Here is a 16,835-nt window from a genome sequence, read left to right as displayed (position 1 = left end):
CGCTGCCCTCCAGCGGACGCAAGGCAGGTCCCGTGGGTGCGCAGAACCCAAACTCTACTACAGCAGGTCCCTCCTGCGCTCTGGCCACCGCCGACCTCTGACTCCGGCTGCAAGGGACTCTCCCACATGCTGTCCGCTGGCTTAGGTCAAGCACCACAGTCCAGCACCTTGACCCCCGGGTCCGGCAGAGCAGGTCCCTCTGGTGCTCTGTCCAATGGGTTGGGCTGAGCAGGTGGTGGAAACTGAGGTTGCTCGACTGCCCTCCTCTGTGGAACAGGAACAGGTGAAGGCACCTGCCGGTCACCAACCGCCTCCCATCTGTGGATGGGGGTGAGGTCAGCAGTCCGGAGCAGTCCGGATATCAGCCACTCCACTGCAGTCAAGGGACACCGGTGGTGTCGGCCAGGAGCAGACTTTAGCAGCCAGACTCTATATCAGGTGTATCTGGTGCTCACTCCGGTTCTCCAGTTCCTCCACCTCTCGGGGCGACACCGCTGCCTTCTCCCTCTGCGTGGCCACCAGCTCAGCCACCATTTCAGGATCCAGTTCAATCCTTTTATATGCAGGGGAGAAAGATGCAGCTCAGGTGTGTCCGCCTCCCCCGCAGCCTCACCACCGACCACGCCACAGAGACCTACCACAGGTGTAACACAGCATCACTGGTCAGTAAAGCCCAACAACAACTACGGTACTTCCTCCGCAAGCTGAGGAGAGCACCTCAACACCTATTATGAGCACCTTCTACAGAGGCACTGTTGAGAGTATTCTCACCAGCTGCATCACTGTGTGGTATGACTCTTGCAAAAAGCTGCATCGAGTAGTGAGAACATCCGAAAGGATCGTGGGCGCTTCTTTTCTCTCCCTCCAGGATATCTATTGCACACACCTCACCTGAAAAGCCCTCTACATTACAGGTGACTCCACTCATCTGTCCAACAGCTTCTTCAGTTTGCTGCCATAAGCAATGCACTTGATTTCTTCTTATGGTTGCCTTTGTCTTCACAGTTACCTTCATTTCCCACTTACTAACCTTCAGCACTTCCCGATTCACTAAATTACCTCCATCTGTGCTCTTCTCTCGCTCATTTTCTTCATCAGCTGATAAAAGTACCCCTTGCATCTTATCAATACACTTTTTCATCCCTTTACTAGTCAATTTCCCTACATTTTATGTCAGGTCTGTAGTAAGAAGCGGACCCAAACACAGTGGTGATTTCCCCAAATTCCACCCAGTGCTTGTGTCCATGGCATGAATCGTGAATCTTCAATTCTCTGTACAATGGCTCCGCCCCCATGACAAACTCCATTCCCAAATCTTAGTGAGAAAAAAAACCCATCAGTCTATCGGGCAAGCAGTGCGCACACAAAGTTTTCACTAGCGAACAGGGGCTTTAATGACAAGTAAACTCAACGATCTGGCATCGACTGAAGCTCAGTGTAAAATAAGGAGGGGATGTTTTTCTCATTATCATTTAATATTTTAATATGGCATTATTAGTTCATTAGAAGTATATAACCAGCTTTGCATTAAGCATGAATTGAAGTTTTTGATCTTACATTATTCTTTGCATTACAGTGATGGTGATAACTTTAGTTTGATCTTTTCTTACAGGTACCAGAATAATAACATGATTTTCCATTGCAGATGTAACCATGATCATTCCATACACATTGCAGTTTGTTGCTTATTCTAGAGTTGTGCTCAAGGTAATTAAAGGTTAAAAGCTACAGCCAGCGCGAGTCTGGCTGATCTATGGAGGGCAAAGGCTTTGAGCTTGGAAGGCCGCACGCGCTTACACAGCACTTATAAGATGTTATTCTTGGTGATTTTGTGCTTAGTCATGTTTTAATATGTTTTAAGTAGAAGTAGCTGATCCAGCAATATTCATTTAATATTATATACTTGATTTAGAGCAATACACACTGATGGTCTTAACAAATGAAAGAGTCCTTGTAGCTGCCATGTTGTGTCTGAGCAGGGTACAGACGGTTCCAGGAGACGGGGGCAGTCAGCGTCTGCCCTCGGGAAGGAGACAATGTTATTCTTTGTGTTAAATAAAATTGTCAACATTGATTGTATTACACCTGTCACTACGCATGAGGGGGCGTTCTAATACCCTGATTTCATAAAACTATGGTGATGTGTTTTTTGAGATGAGATCTGAGACTGTCTGCATACAGTGTCCATCTCCCACGTGTGTGATCATTAAATCATCGTTTGACTCAACCCGACCGGACCAGTGTTGTTATTGTGGGTTTTTCCTCTGGTGTCCATCTCCAATATTCTGAACCTTAACATCAGCCACACAGTTAAGTAGGGAGGCTGATGACGATGACAATCAGCTGCAGCTGGTGAGGGCTGTGAGCAGCAGGTGTGGCAGACTTCAGCCTGGGAATACTTCTCGGTCAAATGACGCTTGAAACCAGACTTCCGGACACACACATCAAAACACAGAAACACACAAACAGGGTAGGGAACTGGGAGGTGAGCCGAGACAAAACAAATCACACAGACATAACGGGCAGGTCGAACGGCGAGGACATTTAAATTCACTTCCTTGCCTTTCATTCTCTCTCACCGGTTCTGAACATGCATTCACCCGCTCCTCTAGTTCTGTCTTTAACCAACAATATCACAACCCAGGCCCTGACCGGTCGAGTATTGAAATGTTGATGATGTGCATGTTTGGTAAAGAATCAAACAGGGGCATCTGGGCTTGTGGCTGGCATTAGGACTACACTGGCTTGTGGCCATCTTGACTTTTTGATTTAAAATCCACTGTGGGGTTGTGTGGAGGCAAAATTACAGTCTTTGTCCAGCAAATTTTGGACCTGACTCTATAGGCTCATCCGTACTGGCTTCACCTGGGATACATGAAAAACATTATGGATCTTGATGTTGTGGGAAGATTCAAATAAACAGTTACAGGGTTGATGATAGACTGCATTTCAAAAGGACCACTTGTAAGAGAGCCAAACCTTCTGGCCAGCTTGGTAGGAGGGAGCTGGAACACAACGTTGATCAGCCAGATGCTTGTTGTGTTACACTGACCTGAGGAAAGCTGCCTGTGTGGTCCTCCATAAACGGTGGCAGGGGTGCGTGTGTTGCTGCATGGAGGGTACAGCCAGTTCTCCCTCTGTGATGGTCAGAAGAAGAGGTTGGTATCCCAGGGACGCCTCAAAAGGTGACCCTGAATCCTCCCTTAGTTATGCTGCAATAGACGTAGGCTGCCAGGGGATTCCCATGATGCATTGAGTTTTTCCTTTCCAGTCACCTTTCTCACTCACTATGTGTTAACCCTTTAAAACTGGTCGGAGTGGGTACGCTCTGTTTTGCGTAACTAGTTTTAAATCCCTGTAGAACTGCAACCACATAAGCTAACTCAATAATTTTTTTTTGCATAAGAAACCGGAGGAGTTGTACTTACATCTTATGCCATCAGCTTGCCATAGGTCACGGTTTCCTTCCACATATAGCTTTGCAAAACAAAGACATAATATTCCAGAAACACGCTTCGCCAATCCGATCAGCTATTCATAACACTTCCTAGTTGGAATAGAGGTCAGCGTGCACCATTACCTGCCCAAAACCGGAAGTGACGTCATTTTCACAGAAAATGTAGTTTTTTTTTACCTTTGGGGCCTTATAAGCCTACACTGGTGTTTTTAAAAGTCATGTTTGACTTTATGCTTTTCTGTATAGTTTCTGGGATGCTTAGAACTCAAATTGCACTGCAGGAAATAGTTTAATTTGATGCACATGGAGGTTTTTTGCAAATTTGCATTATAATGGGGTGGCTGTAGCTCAGGCGGTAAAGCAGGTCATCTACTGATCGGAAGGTTGGTGGTTCGATTCCCCTAGTCTGCATGCCAAATATCCTTGGGCAAGATATTAACCCCAAAATTGCTCTCCGATGCATACATCGGCGTATGAATGTGTGTGAATGTTACTTAGAAAGCACTTAGATCAATGTGCTTGTGCGAATGGGTGTGAATGGGTGAATGCACAAGTTGTGTAAAGCGCTTTGAGTGCTCAGAAGAGTAGAAAAGCGCTATATAAGAACGAGTCCATTTACCGTTTAATATTTTTTCTTCGTTTTTCCTGCAGTATATAAAAATTGGTGTATCTCAAAAATAAAACTATGAAGACACTCAAAATAAATTTCCTGTTGTTGGAAACTATTTTGTGCAACTTTTTTGTATTTCCAGTTTTGAGGGATAAACCTCTTAAATTTCTCTAACTAGAAATATATGTAAAAGTATATATTTCTTTTTTGTAGTTTATTGCACTTTTTTGCAATTTGCGTAACTATTATGCACTTAATGCATACATATTATTAAAGTTTGGGCTATAATGGTTGTATTAATGTATAGCAACTTGAAATGCTCCCAAAAATGGCACTACAGCATGTAAAAATATAAAGATAAGCTCTGGCGGACTTGGTTCTATGGTAGGTCTTAAAGGGTTAATAGACCTCTCTGCATTGAATCATACTTGTTATTAATCTCTGTCTCTCTTCCTTTATCCTGTCTTCCTTCTCTCACCCCAACCAGTCGCAGCAGATGGCCCCGCCCCTCCCTGAGCCTGGTTTTGCCGGAGGTTTCTTCCTGTTAAAACTGAGTTTTTCCTTCCCACTGTTGCCAAAGTGCTTGCTCGTAGGGGGTCATATGATTGTTGGGTTTTTTTCTGTTGTATAATTGTACGATCTACAATTGAATTAAATTGACCCTGCAAGGGTTCAGAGAGGGGGATTAATGGAAGCCCCAACCTCTTGGCGAGGGTCTCATTGATAAAATGTTGTTCTGCCCTAGAGTCAACACATTTTCAGTCAGGCCTGTCAGTATCCCCACAGCTACTGATGGGCAGCATCTTTTAGCTGCGAGGGGCAGGAATCTGCAAAATGCCCCTTCTTTTCACCTACAATCTATCTTATTCTTCAATCAGGGTAGGACAGCTTGGCATGGCCGAACTGCATTGGCTATTCCTACCAGTCCACCTGCTCGTGTTCCACCTAGCGCCGGTCTGCAGACAGAGACCCTTTCCAGGGGCTCGAGCTTCTACCAGCCTGCCGAGGTCCACCAGTCCATTTTCCATACTCATGCATATGATCATCTGCCCTGACACACATAGCAATGAAAGCATCCAAAGATTTGGGCATTTCTTTTGTAGCCAACTCACATTTAAACTCCTCATTTAGGCTGTTCAGGAATGCTCCAGGGAGCGCTTTCTCCTCCCAACCCATCTCCTCACCCAAAACCCAGAAGTCCACTGAGAAATCTGCCATGCTTTTTCTGCAACCTTTATCAAAAACCTTTATCAGAATTTAGCCAAAAGGTCATTATATCATCACTTATTATGATGGCGGCGCGTGAACAACGCGAGGCTCAGTGTCTCTCCAGAATCTGCTATTTAGCGGTTTTTTATCTACTTTTAACCGGATTATTCGTCCAGAATTGCTGTGCGTTGCTGACCTACAGCAGACAAGAGCTTCTGGACATCTGGACTCATAACTCCAACAGTTTTATCGCCGATATCCGACTCATCCCAGAGATCTCCAGGACACCGGAGGCTGCCCACTCTCCCTGGCCGGGCGGAAGTGCACGCAGACGGCGCAGAGATCGTAAACAAAGGCGAGGTAGGCGCGGAGGGCTACGGGCTACGGGCTAAGCTAAAGCTAACACCACACCGGCTGCCTTTACCCAGTATTTTCCTCGCCAATGTCCGTTCTCTGGCAAACAAAATGGATGAGATACGGCTCTCCATCACTAACAACTGACGGATTATGGACTCAAATGTCATGTTTTTCACCGAAACATGGTTGAACAACAGCTGCCTGGACAATGTTATCGAGTTAGCAGGACGCCACACACACTGAGCCGACAGGCTAGCAGATGACTCCGGCAAGACCAGAGGTGGAGGTTTGTGCATTTACATTAACAATGCTTGGTGCATGAACTTCACTACTACTGAGAGTCACTGCTCACCTAATGCGGAGTTTTTAATGGTCAAATGCAGACCTTATTATCTCCCCAGAAAACTCACTTCGATCATACTCACTGCCGTGTATATCCCCCCCGATGCTAATGCTAGGTTGGCCATGAAAGAACTTTCTGCAGCCATTAACAAACACCATAATAAACACCCCAAGGCTGCTTTTATTGTTGCTGGCGACTTCAACCACACCAACTTAAAGACAGTCCTCCCCAGATTCCACCAACATGTCTCCTGCCACACCAGAGGAGACAAGACTTTAGACCATGTGTATTCCAACCTGGCTGGAGCCTACAAAGCCACACCCCTCCCCCACATTGGACAATCGGACCATCTCTCCCTGTTCCTCACACCTAGGTATTCACCACTCATCCAACGTGTGAAACCTGCTGTGAGGACAATTAAAGTGTGGCCAGAGGGGGCAGACGCAGTGCTCCAGGACAGATTTAAAAACACAGACTGGAATATGTTCACCCACACAGACCTGGACCAGTACGCCTCATCTGTACTGGATTACATCTCCGAAACCACAGACAGTGTCACCACCCAGAAACGGATCACCATGTACCCCAACCAGAAGCCTTGGATGAACCGGGATGTTCGTCTCCTCCTGAAGGCCCGCAACACTGCCTTTAGGTCAGGAGATGCACACGCCTACAGTACAGCCAGGGCTAATCTAAAGAAGGGCATCAAAAAAGCCAAACACCATTACAAAAAGAAGGTAGAAGAACACTTCTCCAACTCCAACCCCCGACGCATGTGGCAAGGACTCCAGACCATTACAGACTACAGGACCACCAAACCCTCCCCCGCATCCTCTGATGTCTCCTTCCTCAACGAGCTCAACAACTTTTATGCTCGTTTTGACCGAGGGAACCCCACAACCACAACCAAAGCAGACATGACGCCAGACCACCAACCTATGACTCTCTCCCCCACCGATGTAGGAGCGGTGCTGAGCAGGATCAATGTCCACAAGGCTGCAGGTCCCGATGGCATCCCCGGGCGTGTTCTCAGAGCGTGTTCTGGGGAGCTTGCAGGAGTGCTCACAGACATATTCAATCTGTCCTTGGCCCACGCTGTGGTACCGGCCTGCTTCAAATCCACCTCCATCGTCCCGATACCCAAAAACTCCAACCCATCTTGCCTCAATGACTACCGCCCAGTAGCACTCACCCCCATCATCACTAAGTGCTTAGAGCAGCTGGTCCTAGCACACTTTATATCCTGTCTCCCCCCCACCCTGGACCCCCACCAATTCGCATACCGCCAGAACAGGAGCACAGAGGATGCAGTCTCCATCGCACTGCACTCTGTCCTCTCACACCTGGACAACAACAACACATACGCCAGAATGCTGTTTATAGACTTCAGTTCAGCATTCAATACAATCCACCTCTCACAACTCATCAGGAAACTGACAGACCTGGGCATCAGTTCCCTCATCTGCAAATGGTTACTGGACTTCCTGACCAACCGCCCCCAACATGTCCGGCTGGATAATCGCTGCTCATCTACAATCACAATGAACACCAGTGTACCACAAGGCTGTGTGATGAGCCCTTTCCTCTACTCCCTCTTCACCCACGACTGCAGACCTGCTGATGGTTCCAACACCATCATTAAGTTTGCAGATGACACCACGGTGATTGGCCTCATCAGTGACAACGATGAGGCCGCCTACAGGGAGGAGGTGGATAGTCTGGCTGAGTGGTGCGACAGAAACAACCTGCTGCTTAACACCGAGAAGACTAAGGAGCTCATCGTGGACTACAGGAGGAATGCTGACCCACATCCACCCATCCACATTAAGGGGACGGCTGTGGAGCGTGTGAGCAGCTTCAAGTTCCTGGGAGTCCACATCTCCGAGGATCTCATCTGGATGACCAACTGCTCCAAGCTGGTCAAGAAGGCTCACCAGCGCCTCTTCTTCTTGAGGACTCTGAGGAAGAACCACCTGTCCTCAGACATCCTGGTGAACTTCTATCGCTGTACCATCGAGAGCATCCTGACCAACTGTATAACAGTCTGGTATGGGAACTGCTCTGCCTCGGACCGGAAGGCGTTGCAGAGGGTCGTGAAAACTGCCCAGCGCCTCGCTGGAGCACCACTTCCTGCCATAAAAGACATCTACAGGAAGCGGTGTCTGAAAAGGGCTGGGAAAATCATCAAAGACCCCAGTCACCCATCACATGGACTCTTCACCCTCCTGCCCTCTGGGAGGCGCTACAGGAGCCTCCGGACTAGGACCACCAGGTACCGGAACAGCATCTTCCCCACAGCTGTCAGACTCCTGAACTCTGCCTCCTGACATCTGACCCACGTTAAACTCATGGACTGAACATACACACACACACAATGGACAACTGTACCCTCAAACACACAATAATAACATGGACTGAACCACCACTCACAACCACTAGCACTTTATATAGCCTCTGTAGAAATTATCCACACCCTCACTTATCTTAACTGCACTACTGTATAGCTCTGTGTAAACAATCATTCTGTACATATGATAATTTTTAACCCTACAACTGTTTACAACTTGCATAGTTCCCATTTCTGTATAGCTGTATATCTCAGATGTCTGTAAAGTTATTTATTTCATATTCTGTATAGTTTTTCATATTTATATCCTGTTCATATCCTGTACATAGCTTGTACTCACTACAGCCTGTACATACCTATAGTTATAGAATATTCACAACATACTTCATACCGTGTACATTATAACATACCATAATAGACCCATTTCTGTAATATACTTACATATCTATATTATTGCTAATATATATTGTAATATATCTATATCACTAAAGCACTTCTGGATGGATGCAAACTGCATTTCGTTGCCCTGTACCTGTGCATGTGCAATGACAATAAAGTTGAATTCTAATTCTAATTCTAATATGAGATCTCTGGGTGAGTCCTTGGTACTGCTTGTGCTCATTTCAGCGCTCGCCCCGTCACCAGTTCCACCACAAATGAAACCTTGGCACAGTCTGAAGCATAGGCTTGACTCTGCTGTCTGAAAAGCACATTGCATGAGAAAACCTGCACTTTTATCCAACTCTGTCAATATTTTTTCCGACACCAGCAGCGGATGCTCCCAAGGAAAGGGTGAAGGGGAGGTAGAGGACAGGCAGCAGGAAGGCAGAGAGGGTGGAACATTTTCTGCCATGGTGAGGTTGAAACATACATTTCAGTTTGGTAACAACCTGGAGGAGCACATTCTGTTCCTTTGAGATATGCTGCAGCATTTTCTTATGGCGATCCAAAAAATCTGCCTGAAGTGACAGCTCTCGCTGAACAGGGCTCGAGTCCACTGGGTCCTTTGCTGGCTGGATCATTCTGTCAGGTCTGTGGTAAGAAGCGAACCCAAACGCAGCACTCTTCCAACACAAAGTTTTCACTAGCGAACTGGGGATGTACTGACGAGTAAACTCAACGATCCAGCTTCGAATGAAGCTCTGTCACACAGTTAAAATAGGGAGGCTGCTGACGATGACAATCAGCTCCAGCTGGCGAGGGCTGATGAGCAGCAAGTGTGGCCGACTTCAGCCTGGGAATACTTCCCGGTCAAATGACACTTGAAACTGGACTTCCGGAAACACACACATCAAAACACAGAAACACACAAACAGGGAAATAGAGAACCGGGAAGGGAGCCGAGACAAAACAAAGCACATGGACACAACGGGCAGGTCAACCGGCGAGGACATTTTAATTCACTTTCATGCCTTTCATTCTCTCTCACCGGTTCTGAACATGCATTCACCTCTAGTTTTGTCTAGCCAACAATATCACAACCCAGGCCCTGACCGGTCGGGTACGGAAATGTTGATGATGTGCATGTTTGATTTGGCAAAAACTCAAACGGGCATCTGGGCTTGTGGCTGGCATTAGGACTAAACTGGCTTGTGGCCATCCCCCTACCTGGGTTCAATTACATCACATCTTGACTTTTTGATTTAAAATCCACTGTGGGGTTGTGTGGAGGCAAAATTACAGTCTTTCTCCAGCAAATTCTGGATATGACTCTAAGACATTGATTTTTAAAATAAAGGTACTGTTATGGCAATAGCTTAAGAAAATGCACTTGAAGACATTAAAAATCCTCTTTTTTAACATTATATAGAGGACATGGCAGTATGAAACATATACAAAAACCCACACACCTACAGTCGATTTAGAATCACTAATTAACATAACGACATACATGTCTTTTATAAGAGACAGATAAGACGAAGCTGGAGTACCCAGAGAGAACCGCCAATCCCCACACAGAAAGGCCCAGGCTGCATTCAAACCCTGGAGCTTATAGTATGAGGCACCAGTGCCACCACACCACCATGCTATCTGAAAGCAAATGCCAAATGTCTAGCAAGTGATAGTTTAATCTTTGATGTTTTTTTTTTTTAAAGGATCAGTGCATAGGATTTATAGGCATTTAGCCATAAGTTTACAAATTCAAACTCACTAAATATACCTGTCACTTTCCAAAACGCAAATGCCTAGGGGAGCCAGCATAACAGAAGAAGACCCATCCAGGTCATCGTACTATAAGGAGCTTGGAAAGAAAAGCGTCTGGACTTCTTTAGGTTGCTTGAAGACGTTTCACCTCTCATCCGAGAAGCTTCTTCAGTTCTAGGGTCAAATGGTGGGGAGTCCCAGATTTAAGCACCGTGGGAGTGTCTCCTCAAGAGGGACAATGGATACCCTATGATTCTCTACCTAAGCATACGAGCCGAGGTGTGAAAACAGGTGTGGGTCACAATCAGCCACGGTTTCGGGTGAGCTCATTGTGAAACCCAGCCCCACCCTATCATGTGATTTCCTGAGGTCAGATGGCCCAGGGTGTGAGTGGGCGTTAAGGCGTCTGGGAAGGGATCTCAAAACTGGATTATAGATGGCAGACAGTTGGTGTCGTAAGCCACTGCCTCTGTTCAAAGATGGTCGCTCACAGTGGACATACTGTCAAATGGCTTCTTTCACTCCTTTTTCAAACCATCTGTCTTCTCTGTCCAATATGTGAACATTGGCATCCTCGAAAGAGTGACCTTTGACCTTTAGATGCAGATGGACCACCAAGTCTTGTCCCGTGGAGGTGGCTCTTCTGTGTTGTGCCATGCGTTTATGAAGTGGCTGTTGGGTCTCTCCAATGTAGAGGTCTGAGCATTCCTCGGTACACTGTACAGCATACACCACATTGTTAAGTTTGTGTTTAGGAGTTTTTCTTTTGGATGAACCAGTTTTTGTGTGAGTGTGTTGCTGGGTCTGAAGTACACTGGGATGTTGTGCTTGGAGAAGACTCTCCTGAGTTTTTCCGATACACCGGCTACATAGAGGATGTCACTAAGGAAGGAGGCACGTTGTACAAAATGCTCAGGGTAGAAATGCAACATATAAGACCCAGTCCATTTAGCTAACAAAAACAAGGCAGTTTGTAGGTGATTGTAAAGAAAAGATGAGATAATTATTTATATTACCCTTCAGTTTTGGCACTGGGCCCCCCCCTGTAGCCTGAACAATGGTCCTTTATATAGAAAGTCAGTAATAATATCTTGAAATATCAGAGTTACATTTTCAAGTACCTCTCACTTTGTCTTTTTCATATCTGACTTTTTGTCATCTGAGTACAATGTGTCAGCTTGCAGCTCAAAGTCTAGGATTTTTCCCATGGTTAGCCCACAAGCGGTATTACAGCTTATGTCCTATATCATAGAGGGCTTTATATTTTATTTTGGTATCTCTATCCTGTTCTCAGTTGAAGTGTTCTCCGTTTTCATTTAGTTTGAAACAAATTAATAAGGGGTATAACATTTTCCTCCTAGAATACTCTAGAACTTGAAATTTGTTTAAAATTTACCCTATCAAGCCATATTCTGTAATCGCCCCACAGCCCTGTTCAGAGGGCTTTTTTGCTACAGCTGCTTCAAATCTCTTCAAAAAGCCAGATGCAATTTTCACTCATACGATGTTTTATCTTCCAATGAATATGCAACAGGGCAATTATAGACAATTATGCTAACAATAGCAACAAAGGCAGCAAACACACACACATTCATTGTGTATTTGTGTTTGCAGATCTTCCAGAAGTAACCCCCTCGCAGCAACATCCCACAGCTCTCACAGCCGCATATGCTCTGGATTTGTTTGGTTAAATGATCAAAGCAAATGGCAATTGTATAAGGTAAAGGTTGTTGTCTTCCCTTTCTTTGCCAAACTTGCAACTTACATTTAAGATTTTAGGTTTTTGCATCATCAGAGGAATAAAAGTTGAAATGAGCCCATACTGAAGGCTTTGTTTTTCATCAATCTTTGTAAACTAGTAAAAGATTACTCTTAGAGATATAAAATCTCTTTCCTCTCAAGAGGACTCTCCATTTATATGAACAAACTGGAGTCTATTAGATAGATATGATACAAACTACTGCAGCGCAGTACCTGTAATACCTACAGCATGTTCTAATCGCTCTAATAGGACATTATGGTCAACAGTATTGAACGCTGCACTGAGGTCTAGCAGGACAAGCACAGAGATGAATTTAAATTTAGGGGTTTTCAGAATCAGATTCTTCTAATTATAAAGCTACTAAAGATTCAGACACAAAGCCTACCTCATTTCTGCAGATTAATTTTCTTATTTTGTGTTTTTCCTGTTGCACATTTCTAACTTTTCTTTTATTTCATTAGAAAATGTACAAATTAAAATGACACAAGATACAATAAAACCTGACTGCATAAACAGTTTCTAATGGAGAATTTATTTTGAAACTGTTCTGGTGTATAATTTGTTTCCAATGACAGGCAAGGAAGGCTGGTCCATTGGTCCAATCAGGTTTGAAGGGGGATTTAAACACCAGCAATCCTTCACTGTATAACCTGGTATAGTCATAGCTACCTCTTGCACCAACCTTTTCGTAGCTCTCAGCTTCAACATGTTTATGCTGGCGGAGCTGTTTGGCAACTGACTTTGGCAGCATTTGGTGAAGCAGATCTTCAGCCAGCTGCCTCTGGTGCTTAAGGTCTTGTGTTTTCTCCTTCAGACTGTGGGCATAGTTCTGTATCCACTCTGTCATCTGTTTGAAAGAGAACATCACCACAGGGTAGATAAGACATGCCATGGCCAGCAGGCATATCCTCATACTGAGGCCTGAAGAGATGGATCGAGAGCCCGCCCTGAGAGCCAACACTGCACGATCAAATAAACACTGCTGAGTGTTTGTCAGAGCTTGAATTCCAGTGTGAGACCCAGACAGACGTTCCGTACTTGTGCCAGAGATCTGCCATTGACTTGTGTCAAAAATATAGGAATGCTGAACATCCAGCGTAGTGTTTATCTCGTGGTCTATGTTTTCTAGCCAACAGTCATTCAGTTTCTCTGTCAAAACCCTGGCAAAGCTGAGGTAGCTCAGAATGTATGACCATCTAAACTGGAAGCCAGTAGGAGTTTGCATGTGGCCAAAGTCTCTCAACTGGTGGTTGAGCTCAATAAATGTGACCAACAGTCTTGCAGACAGTACATCTCTCCAATTAGAATTCTGTTTGGCCTTTACCAAAGTATCTTCTACTGTACACCAGACGTCAAGAAGTCTTTCAATAGCCAGTGAGAAAGCAAGAATTCCACTTTCACTGGTAATGTTTGTATCCTGTGAAGTATTTAAAAATCCTTGAATGCTCCTCACTAGCTCTTTGCAAAAGCTAGGAAACTCAGTACTGCAAGGAATCCCGATGTCATTACTTCGACCCACCAGTTTGTCACAGTGATTATCAAAGATGAGAAAAAGCATCTTAGGAAAACTTGCCTCAGCTGTCTCATTCCCTACTTTTTTGGAAAATAAATGTCTCGTCTTTTGAAGTTTACTGACAAGTTGCAGGAGAGTTAGAGTCTTGCATGAAGTCAGCTCGCTGTAAGCTGCTTCTGTAGTGTACAGCAAGTCAAAGTTGGAGTTGACGTCGATGAATACAGATCCGAGCAGGGCCATGAAAGAGAGGAGGCAGGCTGTCAGAATCCGACGAACAGTCTGGTTGCTGCCTGAATGGGAAAATATGGAACATCTGCAAAAGAAGAATACAGTTTGTTTAATGTGCTTCAGACTAACTATCCAATGCTAAGTACTGTCTAAATGCTAATTACAGGCACTGTTTTTGTTCCTTTTAGACAAATACCGGTTTCTAGACTCTGTATTTTTAAGCTTTAATGTTATTGCGCCCACTATGCTGGCACACATGCGAATTAGTGCTAAGTGACACATAAAAAAAAACAAGAATTGAACCACACAGCTCATAGCAGGCCATGTTATTTGTCAGGTGAATATGCAAGTGCATATTATTTGCATTACAAATATTCCAAAGGACATCACTACCAGACGTTTAACTGGGTTTTAGTCCTTTTTTTAAAAAAATGTATTTTGCTGGGACTGTTGCAACACATCATACAACATGTTGTTGTTGGGTATTTTTAATATTAGTGGGAATAATCTCACTATATGTTATTGTACAGATACATTCTTTATTAAAATGGCCTGTATTTATATAGCGCTTTACTAGTCCCTAAGGACCCCAAAGCGCTTTACATATCCAGTCATCCACCCATTCACACACACACATTCACACACTGGTGATGGCAAGCTACATTGTAACCACAGCCACCCTGGGGCGCACTGACAGAGGCGAGGCTGCCGGACACTGGCGCCACCGGGCCCTCTGACCACCACCAGTAGGCAACGGGTGAAGTGTCTTGCCCAAGGACACAACGACGAGACTGTCCAAGCCGGGGCTCGAACCGGCAACCTTCCGATTACAAGGCGAACTCCCAACTCTTGAGCCACGATCGCCCATTATTACTGTTATATTTAGTGGTAGAATCGTTACAAAACAATAGATCCTATTATGTGCTATTGTCAAATATTATTATTATTATTTCTCAAGGACTGATATAGGGACACAATTCTTGCCCCAAATCATTTGACTCTGTGGTGAGATGGCTGCTTTTACTTCTGTCAGGCGTATGTCTTATGGATCTTGAATTATTTATAATGTTAAAACAAAGTCCTAAAAACACCTCCCTATTTAAGTGAGGGAGGACAGGAATAGATTAATTAACAGAATGTAGAATCGGAGAAATTAGAAAAATTCTAGTGAAAAGTGAAGATTTGCCTTCTTCCTGTGTACTCTTTGGTCTGGACCCATTTGAGTGCCCAGTATAGTCCTATTATAACTTGATCATGGATTTTCAGAGAAAAGCAGGGGAATGATCTGAAAAGCTTGTGTTCAGGTCATTCACCTGACCTGAACACAAGCCTGGAGACGAGCTACTTCAGTTTTTGTTTTTATTATTTTATCATGACGATATAACTTGTGGTTGTGAATTTATTAACTTTATCAAATGAATAGTGCTGAGTAGCATTTTGTAGATTTAATTAAGTGAAAGCCTCTTTATGAGGTACACCAGGCACCTCCCTTCAGCCTTTTTAGCCAACCTAAACTGCCAGCTCATTAGTAGGAAGCCTCAGACCAAATCCCTCCACAACTTCCACATTACTTTTCTTTTTGTTGTCACTTTTTTGATTTTCACCGAGTTTTTAATTACTTGGTGTGATGTCGCAGTTTCTCAGTGCAAAACAGTTATATCTTATAGGACAGAACACATAAACCTTAACTTTAATGTTGTTGAGTGTAGAGGTCCACCAATATTTAGATGTACTGTGAATAAAGCTGATAATCTCTTCATATTCTTTGTTTAGTGCAAACAAACTAAGCAAACTCTTGTTTTCCGCTAAATAAGATGCAAACTTATCCAAATAGTCATTATTATGAAGACAACATAAACATGCCCTAACTGCAATCTGTCAAGTAATCAGTCAGCAGAATCTACAGCAAATGTGGAAAATGTATTTATTTATTTAATTTTAAAAGAACCATATATTCCAAATGTCTGCCTGTGTTTGGGGGGTTTTCTCGGTGTGTCCTAACTTTCTGTCTCACCTGCACAGCTGACACTCGCTGCCCGCATCGTGTTGCCTCCCCGGAGCGACTCTGCTGTTCTTTATGAACCTTCTTTTGAGAGAAGCTGAGGACAGCGTCCCAGATGCAAAACACTGTTTTTTCATCAAGTCCAAGGACGTCATGAGACTTGTGCTGGAGCTGCTGTTATTTGATTCACCGCAGATGATAGAAGCTGATAGAAGCCAGCGCATTTGTGGCCTTAAAAAAGTTAAATACTGATAAAAAATAAATGTATTCATTCAAATAAAACGCATTTAATCCAAAACACACATTAGGTTAGTTTTACCGTAAAAGCTGTTTCTGCCTTTCGTAGCTCTGTGATCGCCGGCCTGTGCGGGATGTAGTACGCAGCCTCTCTCCCGAGCGGCGGGGCACGACTAAAGCTGCATGTCTCTTCGATGGCACAGGCTCCAGCGGTTTTATTATGAAAGTGATCTCGGTGGACAGGAAGTCGTGGTTTTCCTGCCAACTATTTGATGTTTTATTGGTAATAACTATTCAAATTTGATTTAATAACATGGCCATGGTTAACCTGGCACAAGTCTTTCGATCTATTTCTAAAATATAATGTTTGGGATACAGAATCATATTTTCTATGAAACTGTAAATCTCTGCAGCAGGTCACAGTTATTCATACTGCGTAAATTCCCCTAATGTTAATCAGCCTGAAAATATCTGGCTGATTACAGCCAGATATTTTACATCTGGAAGCTGAACTGAACCGTGTCCACGGGCTGATCTGCACGTCCCACTCTGCACGGTCTCGGATTAACTCTAATTAAATGCTATACTCATATAATCCCGTTCACCCTTTTGTTCCTTTAGAATC

At 44.3% G+C, this 16,835-nt stretch overlaps 1 protein-coding gene across 1 annotated transcript in view; it reads right to left on the bottom strand.

Moving 5' to 3' along the window:
• Nucleotides 1-16,125, bottom strand: part of LOC146611177 (uncharacterized) — a 42,615-nt gene extending 26,490 nt beyond the window's left edge. Inside the window, exons 1-2 of the mRNA XM_085345014.1 lie at nucleotides 15,986-16,125; nucleotides 12,913-14,056 (exon numbers count right to left, since the gene is read on the bottom strand). Coding sequence (XP_085201140.1) covers nucleotides 12,913-14,056; nucleotides 15,986-16,110 — 1,269 coding nt within the window. The 5' untranslated portion in view covers nucleotides 16,111-16,125. The remainder of the gene's footprint in view (nucleotides 1-12,912; nucleotides 14,057-15,985) is intronic.
• Between the last annotated feature and the right edge of the window lie 710 nt (nucleotides 16,126-16,835).

Source organism: Diplotaxodon limnothrissa, linkage group LG20 (genome assembly GCF_057381915.1).
Source record: "Diplotaxodon limnothrissa isolate DT_005_m linkage group LG20, D_limnothrissa_male_GT1.1, whole genome shotgun sequence".
NCBI lineage: Eukaryota > Metazoa > Chordata > Actinopteri > Cichliformes > Cichlidae > Diplotaxodon > Diplotaxodon limnothrissa.
Note: the sequence above shows the minus strand (reverse complement) of the source record. Positions and strands in the feature narration are given on the sequence as shown.